This window comes from Phycodurus eques, chromosome 10 (assembly GCF_024500275.1).
Source record: "Phycodurus eques isolate BA_2022a chromosome 10, UOR_Pequ_1.1, whole genome shotgun sequence".
Classification (NCBI taxonomy): domain Eukaryota; kingdom Metazoa; phylum Chordata; class Actinopteri; order Syngnathiformes; family Syngnathidae; genus Phycodurus; species Phycodurus eques.
The window spans coordinates 15,780,185-15,796,757 of record NC_084534.1 but is presented as its reverse complement, the minus strand read 5'-3'; the positions used below and the strand labels follow the sequence as shown (position 1 = coordinate 15,796,757).

The following is a 16,573-nucleotide window of genomic DNA, read 5'->3' as shown; positions in this document are numbered from 1 at the left end:
GCAGTACATGCCCTCGCGGCGATACTCTTACGTAACCCTACGCGGTTGCAGCCCTCGCGAGATTGGGAATGGGAAATGAGGAATGTCAAGTGTCAACATCTAGCAGACGACAGCGCTGCAGCGTTGGTGCCCGGTCGGAGCAGGGAGGGGAGCGAGCGAGCGACGGGGCTGCTCGAGCGTCGGGTCAGCCTGGTGAGTCATTTTGAACCTCAGACATGTAATATATTTGTAAAACACACCTTGTAGTGTGTGTGTGCGTGTTTAAAATAGGTGTTTAATGTCATTACACCTTACAAGCGTGCTAACACTCAGTGGTTAACTTTGCTACAATGTTCAGCGATAGCACGAAGCTAACGAGGGTAAGCTAGTAGTTAGCATTTCTTAGCTGACATTTTGTCAGCGGGTGAACGAAACGAAATAATTGAAATGCAGTCTCTATTATTTGCTCCCCGGGTATGCGTTATAAATTTACATGTTAATTTTCATGTTCGTGGTAGCGACATTGCTGTCACTTTGTGGAAGCAATCTGGGTTTTGTTGTGGCAATCGAGAACCGTATGTTAGCTCTGGGCCTGTCTCAAACGTAGTCAGTAGCCACAGTAACACTACCCACCATGTTTTAAAACCTCTAGCTTCAACACGTTATTGTAAATACTCCATTAACACTTCAACCTTATTATTGTAGGCTATTTGGGTGTAATGTCTATCGTCCCTGAGCGGACGCCTCGGCATCCGTAGTTAGAGGTACAGAAGATCGCTAAAGCATTTCATCAATAGTAAGCCAAGCTGCATCAACTAGACACCTTCATATACCATACCATGTAATAATTTAATTCTATGTGCGAAGCAAATACAGATATAATGAACGTGAGCTCATATTACTGGTCATTTAACTTAGATAATTTTATCTTGTCTGTACCAATACAATATATTAAACAGCACCCTGTTTTGGTATCACCGATACATTATCTTGAAATATTTTTCAGAACTCTGTGAGAGATGGGGGATGACCGCCCATTTGTGTGCACTGCTCCTGGATGTGGGCAGGTAATTTCATCATTGAAAATGATGCATTTTTTATTTATTTATTTTTAACTTCATTGTCATCTATATTTAATTTTCTCATCATATACTGCGATCAGAGCAGCTTGTTTATGTACACTAACGTGTGCATGTTTCGGTTTACACAATGTTCTGCTTTTTTTCTTTATTGCAGAGATTCACCAATGAAGATCATCTTTCTGTGCATAAACACAAACATGAAATGACATTAAAATTTGGTCCTGCTAGAACAGACTCTGTTATTATAGCGGGTAATAACCTTTGGGCCTTCAATATTATATACTATATATTATGAAGCTTGACTCAATAGTTAATTGTTGTTGCTGTTTCTTGTTTTGTTTTGTTGTTGTTTTTTTTACAACAACATCAATACCCAGACCAGACCCCAACACCCACACGCTTCCTGAAGAACTGTGAGGAAGTTGGACTATTCAATGACCTGGCCAATTCCTTTGAACAGGACTTTTGCAAAGTACAAGAAGAGGACCACAGGACCAAAAACACAGTGAGAATGAGAGTGAAAGTACACATTGAATTAATGAGCTGCTATTTTTCTTAACTTGTCAGATAAAAATGTTGTCAGGATTTTATTCATCTGCTTTTTTTTTTATCTTCTAAGGCTTCAACTTTACAAACACAATATGCAACCTCACAAACAAAATGCACAGCAAAGAATGAAGATGAAGATCCTTTAGAAGTCGATTCTTCTCCTCCTGATAGTCCGGATTCATCCTCCAGCATGTCAGATATCAGCAAAGACTCAAGGGTGAGGGGCAAAACTCAATAGCCACAAACTCTGCTCTTATACACTCTGAGATAGACTTGTTCTGAGTAAGACTTACAGTGGTTATAAGAAAAAGCTTACAAATCCCTGTTCAAATATTGAGTTTTTGTGATATAAAAAGAATAAGATCAAGATAAATGATTTAAAATCCTTTACCGCCATTAATGTGACTTGTACAGCTCAATCAAAAATAAAGATATCTTTTGAGAGGGGAAGTAAAAAAATAGGCAACTGAGATAGTGTGGTTGTGTGCACACCCTCTTACAAATGGGGATATGGGTGTGGTTAAGAATTAACCAACCACGTTCAAACTCGAGTTAAATGGGAGTCAACCTGTCACCATTAACAGTTCCTCTGATTAACGCCCCCAAAATTGGGCTGTTATAGTAGGTTTTTCATATTTTTTTAGTCATAGCTTATAGCAAAAGCTGTGGTCCACAGAGAGCATCCACAGCATCAGAGGGATCGCAAAGGAATTACCAAGGCATTAGATATACCATGGAATAAGGTGATCAGTCATCATTAATTAAGTGGAGAAAATATGGCACAACAGTGACATTACAAAGAACTGGAAGTCCCTCCAAAATTTAACAGACCAGAAGAATACTGGCCTGGGAGACTGCCAAGAGGATGACAGCACCATTGAAGGAGCAGCAGGAATTTTTGGCAAGTACTTAGGAAATATGACAACAATCTCCCATCTTCATATGTCAAGGCTATGGGGTCGGATGGCAAGATGGAAGTCTTATCTTACAAAGAAAAACACCAAGCCCAACCTCATTTTGTAAAAACAAGCTTAAAATCTCCCAATGTCCTGTTTTGTGAGTACAAGTGCTAAAGGTGCCTCAACAACGTATTAGTTTGCATATTTATGCAACCACATTATTCCCCCACCCCCTAAAAGGTGCCATTATACCAAGCCAACTTTTTCTAGTATTTGGGATGTAATTTTTGCTCTATAATGCCTCAGAGAACAGGTGAAATATGAATTAAAATCGTCCACGCTTTCCTGATTTCCAGATGTTTTTCTGCCAAGAAGCCTGAAATCGGGTCATTCGAATTTCTCAAACTTAATCTACGTCACTAGCGAAAATCTTCACCTACCCCTCCGCTCTCGAGTCAGCGGTGTCAACATAACAAACACGTGCTCTCACAAGTGGGTCTTCTACATGTAGGTAACCAATCAGAAGAAAGGGGGCGGTCTTATCCAAATATGGCCAAAACGAATACAAAACTGGGTCAAACAGAATTAGTCATTCTCAAAAATATTGGTACCTCTGGGGTCCCAATACTTTTGAGCATGACTATATTGCCCATTACATATACTGTATTTGTCTAAAAAAATCCTCTCACTATTCTGCCATTTTCCAAATAGAAATAATATTGGTAATCCTGATTGACCTAAAACAGAAAAGGTTTAGTCGGATTTCATGTCAGACAGTCAAGAAAAAAAGCATAGTGTTTTATTTTTATACAGCCATGGGTAAAAATATTGGGGCGCAGGGGTGCCACTATTTTTTAGCACGACTGTAGCTGTCAGAAGGACCTTTTCTGGATACCCGTGTGACAAAACCACGGTGTTTTTTAAAATGAAATTGACATTTATACGAAGTCCATGTTAGAGAATCACTCAATGGATGTCTTAATAAAATATGGTAGCTTTAAGTTTTTTTTTTCCCCAATTGAGTTGTAAAGGTCAACATTTTTTAAATGTTGGTCTTGGTCTCTCCCATCTGACCAAAAATCTGGCATTTGAATTGGGGTGTGTAGACTTCTGTTCCGTTTATGCTTTTAATATCAACTGCGCTAAGGTGGCAAGTAGAAGCTGTTTTTCCTCTGCTCGTGGAGATAAACTAAATGCGACTGCTTCATTTGACAACAGGAGATTCTGACAAAGCCAGTAGCAAGTTCTGCCCAGACTCCAACCATTGTGCGTCCAGGTTCTCTGCCTCTACACATTAGCAATGATTCTCTTCACCCTACACTGCCATCTCCAACGTCTGTCATCACACAGGCGCCACCCTCTAACCGACAGCTCAGGTAAACTGACTGCGCACTCCAAGAACTCTTCAACTGTTCAGGTCAAAGGTACATAAAAATTCACATATCATTTACAGTGGGGCAAAAAAGTATTTAGTCAGCCACGAATTGTGCAAGTTGTCCTACTTAAAAAGATGAGAGAGGCCTGTAATTTTCATCATTGGTATACCTCACCTATGAGAGACAAAATGAGGAAAAAAATCCAGAAAATCACATTGTCTGATTTTTAAAGAATTTATTAGCAGATTATGGCGGAAAATAAGTATGTGGTAACCTAGAAACAAACAAGATTTCTGGCTCTCACAGACCTGTAACTTTTTCTTTAAGAGGCTCATCTGTCCTCCACTTGTTACCTGTATTAATGGCACCTGTTTGACCTCATCAGTATAAAAGACACCGGTCCACAACCTCAAACAGTCACACCCCAAGCTCCACTAAGGCCAAGACCAAAGAGCTGTCAAAGGAGACCAGAAACAAAATTGTAGACCTGCACCAGGCTGGGAAGACTGACTCTGCAATAGGTAAGCAGCTTGGTGTGAAGAAATCAACTGTGGGCGCAATTATTAGAAAATAGAAGACATACAAGACCACTGATAATCTCCCTCGATCTGGGGCTCCACGCAAGATCTCACCCCGTGGGGTCAAAATGATCCCGAAGCACGGTGAGCAAAAATCCCAGAACTACACTGGGGTGCCAAGTGAATGACCTGCAGAGAGCAGTGACCAAAATATCAAAGGCTACCGTCAGTAACACAGTACGCCGCCAGGGACTCGAATCCTGCAGTGCCAGACGTGTCCCCCTGCTTAAGCCAGTACATGTCCAGGCCCGTCTGAAGTTTGCTAGAGTGCATTTGGATTATCCAGAAGAGGATTGGGAGAATGTCATATGGTCAGATGAAACCAAAATAGAACTTTTTGGTAAAAACTCATCTTCGTGTTTGGAGGAGAAAGAATGCTGAGTTGCATCCAAGAACACCATACCTACTGTGAAGCATGGGGGTGAAAAACATGCTTTGGGGCTGTTTTTCTGCAAAGGGACCAAGACGACTGATCCGTGTAAAGGAAAGAATGAATGGGGCCATGTATCGTGAGATTTTGAGTGAAAACCTCCTTCCATTAGGAAGGGCATTGAAGATTAAATGTGGCTGGGTCTTTCAGCATGACAATGATCCCAAACACAATGTCCGGGCAATGAAGGAGTGGCTTTGTAAGAAGCATTTCAAGGTCCTGGAGTAGCCTAGCCAGTCTCCAGATCTCAACCCCATAGAAAATATTTGGAAAAATATAAAATACCAGCAACAGTGTGAAAACCTTGTGATGACTTCCAGAAAACATTTGACCTCTGTCCTTGCCAACAAAGGGTATATAACAAAGTATTGAGATTAACTTTTGTTATTGACCAAATACTTATTTTCCACCATCCATCCATTTTCTGTATCACTTATCCTCACTAGGGTCGCGGGTGTGCTGGAGCCTATCCACCATAATTTGCTAATAAATTCTTTAAACATCAGACAATGTGCTTTTCTGTCAAATTGGAGTTCATTTAGGGCAGTAGTAGCTCATCTGTGAGGACTTGGGCTGTGGAACCGGAGATTTCATGGTTCGAGTCCCACTGCAGACAAAAAAAATAAATAAAATCAACTAGTTGTTGTAGAGATGCTCTCGTGCTTCCTGACTACTGTCGTGGTATCCTTGAGCAAGGCGCTAAATCATAGGTGTCAAACTCAAGGACCGGGGGCCAGATGCGGCCCGCCACATCATTTTATGTGGCCTGCAAAAGCAAATCATCCTCGTCAACTTCTGTGATTTTTGCTAAAATCTGTACCCAAATTCCAAATTGTTATAATGTTGAGATATTGCATTTTTCTGTTACCAAACCCTTCTTATACAGTAACTTAAACAATACTTGAACAAACTATTATTATTATTAGAAAATAAATAAAAAATCACATAAAGCGTATCGGCTTAAAGTTAGAAAAAAGTCAAATTTATTAATTGATTGGTACACAATGTCTTATATTGTCCACAGCTCACCGACAAGCTCTTATCCCCTCGTAAGGCACCTTGCTAACGGGCAAACAGTCCCTCTGCTACCCAGTCCTGTGCAGATGACCTCAGTCATATCTGTAAGTCCGTAACAAAGTAAACTACGCATTCATTTTTTTAAATACTGTGACTTATCCCATTTGTAGCACCTCACCATGTTATTTTTTATTGCTGTGTGAAGCTGGTGAGGCCCGGGAACTCAGTACCCAACATTCCTGGGATCCCAGGACCCCCAGTGGGTGGAGCTAGCAGCGGTTCATCCTCCCCGTCAGGTTATCACCTCCAATCCGAGACAAAGATGGTGAGATGAATCACCACTCCCATTTGCTGCATCTTGTTAGACATCGTCACCCATTCTTTCGATTAGCTTAGAACTCATTGGACCTGTCGCCTACGTGTCTGCAGCGCTTAAAGGCAGCCCTAAGTAATCAAGGCCCAGGAGCTCATGATGGTGGTGGCGGCGGGGGGGCAGGCTCCTTCCCAGCAGTCCCCCAGAAGCAGCAACAGAGCCAGCAGCCCACTCAAAATTCGGATGCACCGTCACCTGCCCAACCACAGGTACTAAACCATAACACTGTGGGCTGCTCAGTAATTCTCGAGCAGCTTTTCCAATTATATGGAATTTGTAGACTATTTAGGTAGGTTCACAAATGAGCCTGTTCATTAATAAATATACAAATATATACAGTATACGGATAAAATTTTTGAATATTACTTTGGTTCACAAACGATGCTTCACTTCAGAAACAGTCACATCCAGCAGAACACTGTTTCCTCTCACATAGCATTAACATTGTTCACTCTGCCCGTCATGTATTTCAGTTTTTTTGGGTTTTTTTGCTGTGAATTAGCCCTCTGTATGGCTTCCAAAAAATGAGAAGTGCAATTGATTGTGCTATAATGATGCCTCATAATTTTGCTGTTGGGGGAAAAAAAAGCAATGACTGGACTAAGCATGAGAATGATGTTCATGTTTCTGATCCCGCTATGTTGTCTCGTTTGTCGAAATCTACCATCTGTTGCTGGAGCAGCCGGAGCTGTGGTACGGGCGGGTCGTCCGGCGGGTGTTCTTTAGCTCGGCTTCTTCATGCACAGTCCTCACACTCTGGACTATTCTTATTAACACAGAGGCAATAAAGGGTTCACAAGTTTATATATTTATTTTTAACTAAACTCATAAAAACAAGGTAAATGTAAATTGATTCTGGGGCTGGAACAGATTCATTCAATGTCCATTAATTTATGGGAAAAATTGCTATGCAGTCTTGGAACGTATAAAGTTTGTTAACCGCCACAAAGGTTCAAAGCTAAGGAGGCTGGCTGTTCACAGAGTGCTGTGTCCAAGTATATCAATGGAAAGTCTAGTGGAAGGACAAAATGTGGCAGGAGAAGATGCATCAGCAAAAGAGATAACCGTGGACTTCAGCGGATTATCAAACGGAGAAGATTCAAGAATCTAAAAGAGATCCAGAAAGAGTGGAATGAGGCGGGAGTCACAGCTTCAAAAACCACCACAATCAGACACATCTGGGAGATGGGCTACAACTATCGGGTTTCTCTGGTCAACCCACTTCTGAGCCTGAGCCAACGTAGGAAGCGTCTGAGCCTGAGCCAACGTAGGAAGCGTCTCAACTGGACCAAGGAGAAGAAGGATTGGACTGTTGGCCAGTGGTCCACGGTCCTCTTTTCCAATGCAAGTAAAGTGCACCTTTCATCGGGAATCAAGGTCCAAGGGTTTGGAGGAAGATTGGTGAAAAACAGAACCCAAGCTGCTTGATTGAGGTCCAGTGTGAAATATCCACAGTCAGTCATGATTTGGGGTGCAAGATTTGGGGTCCAAGCTCCCTGCAACACTCTACCGGAATGTTTTAGAGGACTTCATGATTCCTTCTGCTCAGGATCTGTCTGAAGATGCAGATTTCATCTTCCAGCAGGACCTGGCCCCTGCCCATCCCGCCAGAAGCACCAAAACCTGGTTTGATGCCCATGTCATCACAGTGCTTGACTGGCCAGCCAATTCGCCAGATCTAAACCCCATTGAGAATCTATGGTGTATTATCAAGAGGAAAATGAGGGGCACCAGACCCAAAACGCAAAGAAAAACTGACAGCAAGCATCAAGGAAAACTGGGCTTCCATAACACCAAGGCAATGCCATAGGCTGATTGCCTCAATGCCACAGCGCATCGAGACCATGATTAAAGAAAAGGCATTCCCAACCAAGTATGAAAGATTAAGATATGGTTTTGAAAGTACCAGATTTTGATTGATTGAATGTGACCCTAATTTCTTTCTTTTTTAAGTGGTGATTTCTTCAAAGTATTCTATTTTTTTTAATTCCTAATTTCATGGGTTTTATGAGCTCATAGCTCAAATTATGTAAAAATAAACAAATAATTGAAATTGTGGGCCCTGAATCTATCATTTATGAAAGTTTAACTTTTTGAATGAAATTATGGTAGTAAATAAACTTTTCCATGATATTTTTTTTTGGAAAGGGTCAGTAACCCTATTGCATTTATTACCTAAAAGTAAGATTCCAAAAGTATGGTATATATTGGTTATTTTGATCATTTAATTTCATTTCACGATTAAAATTGAACGGTATCCCACCAAACTCTACTGCTTAGTTGACACAGTACTTATGCAATCCACACCCCCAGGTGTCCCCTGCGCAGCCAACTGGAGGCCGTCGGCGGCGAGCCTCTGAGATGGACCCCGACGAGAGGAGGCAACGTTTTCTAGAAAGGAACCGAGCAGCTGCCTCACGCTGCAGGCAGAAGCGGAAGTTGTGGGTGAATTCTTTGGAGAAGAAGGCGGATGATCTTGCAAGCATGAATGTCTCTCTGACGGTGAGCGTTCAGTCATAGCAGGGTAAATCTGACCACTTACTTTTTACAATGCGAAAGAGAGCTGAGAGTATAGGATATAAACTCAAACTCTCCTCAACTCAGCTTTATTTATAGAGCACTTTAAAAACAACCACAGCTGAAATAATGTGCTGTACACATACAAATTAAATATTACATATAAAACACCCCCCCAAAAATAAGCAACAATAGAAACAATATAACACCATAACAATTATAATACATTATATTACATTTCGGGAGGCAGTAGCTCATCTACAAAGGCTTGGGATTTGGAACTGGAGGGTTACGATTTGAGTCACACTACGGACAAATGAAAATGGAAACTAATTGTTGGAGAGATTCTAGTATGCTTCCTGACTACTGTCTAGGAACCTTTTAGCAGGTCAGCGACCCCTCAATAATTGCAGCATTCGTTGCGTGGCTCTTCACTCTGACATCAATCCATGCCTGCACGGTTGTAATTTGATTCTCTGTGGGGTGTGCAACACAACTATACTGCAGTGTGAGAGTTAAATTTCCCCATAAGACCCTGTAAAGTGAATTCAGATATTTGTTTTTAAATACCGTACACATGGGTGATTATTTCCCAAAACTTGCAAAGACTGAGAACTATGTAGTACTCACTTGTCGAGGTATAGAATTGGTGTTTTACAACATTTCATATTTCCTGATTATTATATATTTTTTTTTTTTATGTGGGGGGGCTGGGCTAAAACGGGGCCCAGTGACGCACTTGGGCATGAGTTGCACCTCCCCCACTATATAAGAATTTGAGTGCCTTTGTTCGCATCAGCGCATTTGCGACATGTTAGCTAGCTACCTCTGCCAACACCTTGAAAATGTATCTTCCTTTTTGATAGTCGGTGGCATGGCCGCTTTAGTGCACCTTGTTGTCGGCTGTGAGTGCATACAGTGGGGTAAAAAAGTATTTGGTCAGCCACCAGTTGTGCAAGTTCTCCCACTTAAAAAGATGAGAGAGGCCTGTAATTTTCATCATAGGTATTACCTCACCTATGAGAGACTGGCTAGGACTAGGACCAAGACCTTGAAATGCTTCATACGAAGCCACTCCTTCGTTGTCCGGGCAATGTGTTTGGGATCATTGATCATTGACCTAGCCACGTTTTATCTTCAATGCCCTTGCTGATGGAAGGTGGTTTTCACTCAAAATCCCACGATACATGGCCCCATCCATTCTTTCCTTTACACGGATCAGTCGTCCCGGTCCCTTTGCAGAAAAACAGCCTCAAAGCATGATGTTTCCACCCCCATCCTTCACAGTAGGTATGGTGTTCTTTGGATGCAACTCAGCATTCTTTCTCCTCCAAACACGACAAGTTGAGTTTTTAACAAAAAGTTCTATTTTGGTTTCATCTGACCATATGACATTCTCCCAATCCTCTTCTGGCTCATCTAAATGCTTTCTAGCAAACTTCAGACGGGCGTGGACATGTACTGGCGTAAGCAGGAGGACACGTCTGGCACTGCAGGATTTGAGTCCCTGGCGTCGTAGTGTGTTACTGATGGTAGCCTTTGTTACTTTGGTCCCAGCTCTCTGCAGGTCATTCACTAGGTCCCACCGTGTGGTTCTGGGATTTTTGCTCACCATTCATGTGATCATTTGACCCCATGGGGCGAGCTCTTGCGTGGAGTCCCAGATTGAGGGAGACCATCAGTGGTTTTGTATGTCTTCCATTTTCTAATAATTGCTTCACTGTTGATTTCTTCATACCAAGCTGCTTATCTATTGCAGAGTCAGTCTTCCCAGCCTGGTGCAGGTCTACAATTTTGTTTCTGGTTGTCCTCTGGCAGTTCTTTGGTCTTGGCCATAGTGGAGTTTGGAGTGTGACTGTTTGAGGTTGTGGGCAGGTGTCTTTTATACTGATGAGTGAGGTGCGATTAATACAGGTCACGAGTGGAGGACAGAGGAGTCTCTTAAAGAAGTTACAGGTCTGTGAGAGCCAGAAATCTTGCTGTGTTGTAGGTGACCAAATACTGTACTTATTTTCCACCATAATTTGCTAATAAATTCTTTAAAAATCAGATGTGATTTTCTGGAATTATTTTTTTTTCTCCTCATTTTGTCCTCTCATCGCTGAGGCATACATATGATGAAAATTACAGGCCTCTCTCATTTTTTTAAGTGGGAGAACTTGCGATTCATGGCTGACTAAACACTTTTTCCCCCCACTGTACATTACCCAGAAAAAGGTGGAAGAGCGAGGAGGGAGGAATTTTTTTTTTTTTTAATTTATTACATTTTTTTTAATAAGGTCCGACTTGACAGCCAGCGAGCTGCTTCGAGTTGGTGTGGCCACTTTAAAGTGCCTCGTTCTTGCGACGACCCGATGGGATATATTATTTCAGCTTGTAGAGGCTTTAAGTGGATATATTTTTGCGGCTCAAATATGTAGTTATGTGTGGGCAAAAGAAAGCTGCTTGATGCAGTAGCATCCATTTTTTTCAGGTTGTAGAAGTTGTGCTTGATTGACAGTTGTCAGATGAGCGGGGCATCATTTCAACGCATTCAGTGAACATGCCTGAAAGTGTTCAAGAGCGGAGAGAATAGTTTTTTTTTGGTTTGTTTGGTTTTTTTAGGATTTTGAAGCCTCATTTTATTTGCTGGGCATTTAATTATTAGTATTATTATTATTATTTTTTAAATCATTCAAATTCTGCGGGGTTGTTAACAGAACTCTTTGGGTTTTCAAATTTAGGAGACATTAATTTTTGCCTTATAGGGAATTTAAGGGATTATAATAAGTATCATAGATAAGTTTTGATTGTTTGTGTATTATTTAGATAAGTATTTCCATGTCCATAGTCTTTGTAGAAGAAAAAATCACAAATGCAATATATTATTTTAATTTTTTTACCACAGGCTCAGAACCTAAATATCATAAAGAGAACGTATCGCCCCAAAGAGAGGATTCATAATAATTATTGTCTGTCTCTGGATTTCTGTTGCTGCCAGAATGAAGTAACGCTTTTAAGGAATGAGGTGGCTCAGCTGAAACACCTCCTCCTCGCCCACAAAGACTGCCCCGTCACTGTCATGCAAAAGAAAGCTGCTTTCTTAGGTAAGCCTTGTGCATCAGCCATCCAGTGTTGTACTTGTGTTCTGTAGGATCCATCAATCATCTCATCCATCTAATGTGTTCTTACCCGCTCACCTTTCTAAGGGTGAATGTCTCTTTGTCTGCCTTCAGCTGCAGGAGGAGAGGAAGCCTCTCGAGAGATTTCAGCTGAACCCATCGGATCCCCAGCAGCAGTCATCCAGCATGGGCCGTCCCCCTCGGCCCCGCCCTCCAGCCCAGGGCCCACCATCAATGGCATGAGTGTCCGCGCAGCAGAGGCGGTGGCTATGTCTGTCTTGGCTGGAATGGGATCTGGCCAACCGGGAGGGGTCGTCATGGTGACGCAGTCTCAGTCAACCTCGAGATGATGTGCTGACGCAGGTAGCCAGTATAAACCCAAGTGGCATTTCGCAGGCTGGACTTGTACGACATGTTAAATTGAGGGGGACTCCCACACACCCCCAAAGTCAGACCCTCTCCTCCCCTCACGGCCTATGATAATCACACAAAGACATGGCATCAGGCCTTATCTCGCCCTTCTTCTCTCTGTGTATGTAAATAAGGAAACCACTGCGGAGTTTGCGGTCACATCCTGTATTTGAATGATAAGTATGAATGAAAAAACATCAGTCTTTTATCACTTCAGTCCCACACAAACTTGACCCACAAACCAGGCTTTGATGCATCTGACTAAATATTTGACTTGGAGATATCATTCACTCGCCTGAAGAGGCTCCCTCCTTTGTGCTGAAACAATGTTTTACTGATGCAGTGAACTTCCAGTGATGTGTCTGACTTGGTGGAGGCCTTTGTTGCTTTCTGCTGTGCTTTTATTGTTAATTTTTCTGTCGGACACTTCAATTACCTACACTCTTGTCTGGCCCACAAAAAATCACTCTTGTATTTAGCTCAGTTGCCTTTAGCTTTAAATACGTTGCCTTGGCATTTGATAGGTTTATGCTAATTTGGCTTATGCAATGTTCTAAACATTTATTTACGTCCTGACTCAAAGTAGCATTAATTTGCTCACTATATTATCTGCGATAATCGTGAGATTGCTACTTCAGTCTTCTGAACATCCCAAAGATTATAGACTAACTGACTGACTTTGTATAATTTCATCCCATTCTCGACCCATCGCTCTGAAACAGGGTCAATCTGCATTGTGATAATTATTTATGCTTCCTCGTGTCAGTTTTTTTTTTTTTTTTTTGCCCATAGGTCTCTTCATCTTGTTTGGGGAAACATTGTCACTGCTCGAGATAACCATGAGCTTAACGATTGTTTTTTTCTTTTCTCTACATATTTAAATTCACTAAATATTTACATTTTCCTACTTTTACCACTTTTCTTCCTGGAAGTTGATGCTTCACCTTGTGTTTGGCAGTTCTTAATCCAGATCAATCATTTGCCCCCCTCTTAAACACATCTATCTTTTCCACAACCACTTACAATGAACGTATCGTATCGCTCAACACTTCTCACTGCATTAGTTAGGGTTAAATAACTTATTGCCAGCTGAAACATTTTAATCACTGCAGTAATTATCCAATGGATGACTCCTACTGATTTGTCTAGTCAAATCCAGTTGGTGACTTTTTTTTTTTTTTTTTTTGCCAGGCAGTTTTTCAATTTGAGTTGATTATTCCTCAAAGAACTTGGTGCTGTCAAGGTAGTGCATGACAAGCAGTTTGCCCCGCCTTCCCTTTAAATTGTTTTAACAGCCTCCAATAGACATAATCGATATATATGACTGCATGGATAGTTCATCGTTGAGGTATACCACTTTGTCATGGTTTTAGTTAATTGATCTCCATTTTAGCAAGTTTACAGCATTGAGGAGTCTTAGCCTGAATCCTAACGGTTAGCTTTAGTTGAGTTCTAAGAATGAAAAATGAAAACAAGCAGATATTAAACCATTTCCCCGAGGCATTTCAGTTGAGGAACGAGTAGTGCAATATATTTTTCTATTAAGGATAAATGTTTTTGCGTTTAGCCCAGCCACTGAGAGGGGTGTGGTCTTGCAGTTGACCAGAGAAAATGTGAATATGTGTATTATTGAATGAATGAGCTTGGTGGTTATGCACGTCTGTGGAGCATTACAGATTTCCTGGGTGCTTTACAACATTTGAAAAGCAGTTTTGTATTGTGAAGTAGACAAAAGTGGTTGTGCAAGGTGCTTCTTTTGAAATGTTGTTTTTAATTGGAGATTATTTTATACCGCATCGTACTTCCAAGACTGTCCTGTCATTACCCACTTGCCACTGTGTCGCCTTTAAAACAACCTGACATTCTTTTTAGTTGTTTTTTTAAGTCACGTGTCTGTGTTTTCACCCTTTTTTTTTAAATTATTTTTATTTTTTACACCAGTCTTACACGTCTTTAACAGAGGTTAAATGACATACATCAAGAAATGTCTCCAGAAAATATTTGTTTTGAGTTTCTTAAATACTCAGGCCTCAAGATGGGAGAAATACTTGTGTATAGTCTGAATTCATTGTCTTGGGCAAATAAAATAACTTAATGGAAAAAGACAGCGTAATCATGTTTTCACTCACTCTCTTTCCACTCAGGGACGCCACTCAGAGGACACTGATGTTATTTTTGACCCAGCTCGCTGATGAATTTGAAATCTGATTGGTTATAGAAACAGTCTCTTTGCTAATAGTTTAAATTACTTCAGCCGACACTATTGATTCTGAAGGGCGTAGGCAGATTAGCTTTACATGGCAGCACATGAGGGAGGCTGAAATCTGACTGGACAAAAAAAATCTGACATACACTTACTGTAAGCAGTGTAGGCAAGAGAAATGCTACGAAATTAAGCAAATAGGCTATTGGGAATGAATTAATACCATTCATTGAACAAATATTGGAATATAGGTTGTAAATGTACAACCCCAATTGCAATGAAGTTGGGACGTTGTGCTAAACAAATAAAAACAATACAATGATTTGCAAATCATGTTTGACCTGTATTTAATTGAATACACTACAAAGATATTTAATGTTCAAACTGATAAACTTGATTGCTTTTAGCAAATAATCATTAACTTTGAATTTTATGGCTGCAACACATTACTAAAAAGCTGGGACAGGGACATGTTTACCACTGTGTTACATCACCTTTTCTTTTAACAACATTCAATAAACATTCATGGGCCTGCGTTGTAGTATTTTACGCTTCATAATGCGCCACACATTTTCAATGGGAGACAGATCTGGACTGCAGGCAGGCCAGCCTAGTACCCACACTCTTTTACTACGAAGCCACGGTGTTGAAACGTCCAGAATGTAGTTTGGCATTGTCTTGCTGAAATAAGCAGGGGCATCCATGAAAAAGACATTGCTTGGATGGCAGCATATGTTTCTCCAAAACCTGTATGTACCTTTCAGCATTAATGGTGCCTTCATAGATGTGTACGTTACACATGCCATTGGCACTAACAGCCCCATACCATCACAGATGCTGGCTTTTGAACTTTGTGTCCATAACAGTCCAGATGGTTCTTTTCCTCTTTGGCCCGGAGGACACGACGTCCACAATTTACAAAAACAATTTGAAATGTGGACTCGTCGGACCACAGAACACTTTTCCACTTTGCATCAGTCCATCTTAGATGAGCTCGGGCCCAGAGAAGCCGGCGGCGTTTCTGGGTGTTGTTGATAAATGGCTTTTGCTTTGCATAGTAAAGTTTTAAGTTGCACTTACGGATGTAGCGCCAAACTGTATTTACTGACATTGTTTTTCCTGAAGTGTTCCTGAGCCCATCTGGTGATATCCTTTACACGTTGATGTCGGTTTTTGATGCAGTGCCGCCTGAGGGATCGAAGGTCATGGGCATTCAATGTTGGTTTTCGGCCTTGCCGCTTACATGCAGTGATTTCTTCAGATTCTCTGAACCTTTTAATGATATTATGGACCGTTGATGATGAAATGCCTGAATTCCTTGCAATTGTATGTTGAGGAGCATTGTCCTTAAACTGTTCGACTTACGCACTTGTTCACAAAGAAGTGAACCTCGCCCCATCTTTGCTTGTGAATGAGTGAGCAATTCAGGGAAGCTCCTTTTATACCCAATCATGGCACCCACCTGTTCCCAATTAGCCTGTTCACCTGTGGGATGTTTCAAACAGGTGTTTGATGAGCATTGCTCAACTTTCTCAATCGTTTTTGCCACCTGTCCCAGCTTTTTTGGAACGTGTTGCAGCCATAAAATTCTAAGTTAATGATTATTTGCTAAAAACAATAAAGTTTCAGTTTGAACATTAAATATCTTGTCTTTGTAGTGTATTCAATTAAACATAGGTTGAACATGATTTGCAAATCATTGTATTCTGTTTTTATTTGTTTAACAAAACGTCCCAACTTCATTGGAATTGTAGACTAGTGATATGAGTCTTCGAGGGGCGTGTCGAGTAATGGAGGGTGCGTATCGAGGCTTGCTTCATTTAGGGGTGGACCCGGAAGTGATGACGTCCGAAGCCTCGCTGCCCGGCTGTACCACGTGACCTATTCGGGAAGCACTTCACGGTTTGCTGCGAGGTTTGACAGCAATCTAAACTCCTCATGCAGGCTTCATTCAAAATGTGTCTGTTTTTTTTATATAGAGTTGCGGTCAGCTCTGTTTGGATACGGACTGTGTAGTTTGTGTAGGCTAATAGAGTTTGGAGTGTTGACAAGTTTGGA

At 41.2% G+C, this 16,573-nt stretch overlaps 1 protein-coding gene across 2 annotated transcripts; it reads left to right on the top strand.

Moving 5' to 3' along the window:
- The first annotated feature begins 48 nt into the window (after positions 1–48).
- atf7b (activating transcription factor 7b) lies at positions 49–14,693 on the top strand. 2 transcript variants are annotated; one of them, XM_061687636.1, is made up of 12 exons: positions 49–192; positions 986–1,046; positions 1,216–1,312; positions 1,439–1,566; positions 1,681–1,827; positions 3,728–3,885; positions 5,918–6,014; positions 6,116–6,235; positions 6,340–6,492; positions 8,597–8,785; positions 11,781–11,886; positions 12,016–14,693. In XM_061687636.1, exons 2-12 carry the CDS (start codon positions 999–1,001, stop codon positions 12,249–12,251), a joined length of 1,479 nt encoding a protein of 492 aa, XP_061543620.1. In that variant the 5' UTR covers positions 49–192; positions 986–998; the 3' UTR covers positions 12,252–14,693. The 2 variants fall into 2 exon arrangements, with proteins under 2 accessions (XP_061543620.1, XP_061543621.1); XM_061687637.1 differs by having other exon boundaries at positions 53–192; positions 11,989–12,107.
- The last annotated feature ends 1,880 nt before the right edge of the window (positions 14,694–16,573 follow it).

What these genes read in the sequence shown, in the direction of transcription:
- atf7b (XM_061687636.1), top strand. Translation starts at nt 999, where the DNA reads ATGGGGGATGACCGCCCATTTGTGTGCACTGCTCCTGGATGTGGGCAG. An exon ending in CTGCTCCTGGATGTGGGCAG is followed by an intron (nt 1,047 to 1,215) that starts GTAATTTCATCA and finishes TCTTTATTGCAG; the next exon opens with AGATTCACCAATGAAGATCA. An exon ending in CCCTCTAACCGACAGCTCAG is followed by an intron (nt 3,886 to 5,917) that starts GTAAACTGACTG and finishes TATTGTCCACAG; the next exon opens with CTCACCGACAAGCTCTTATC.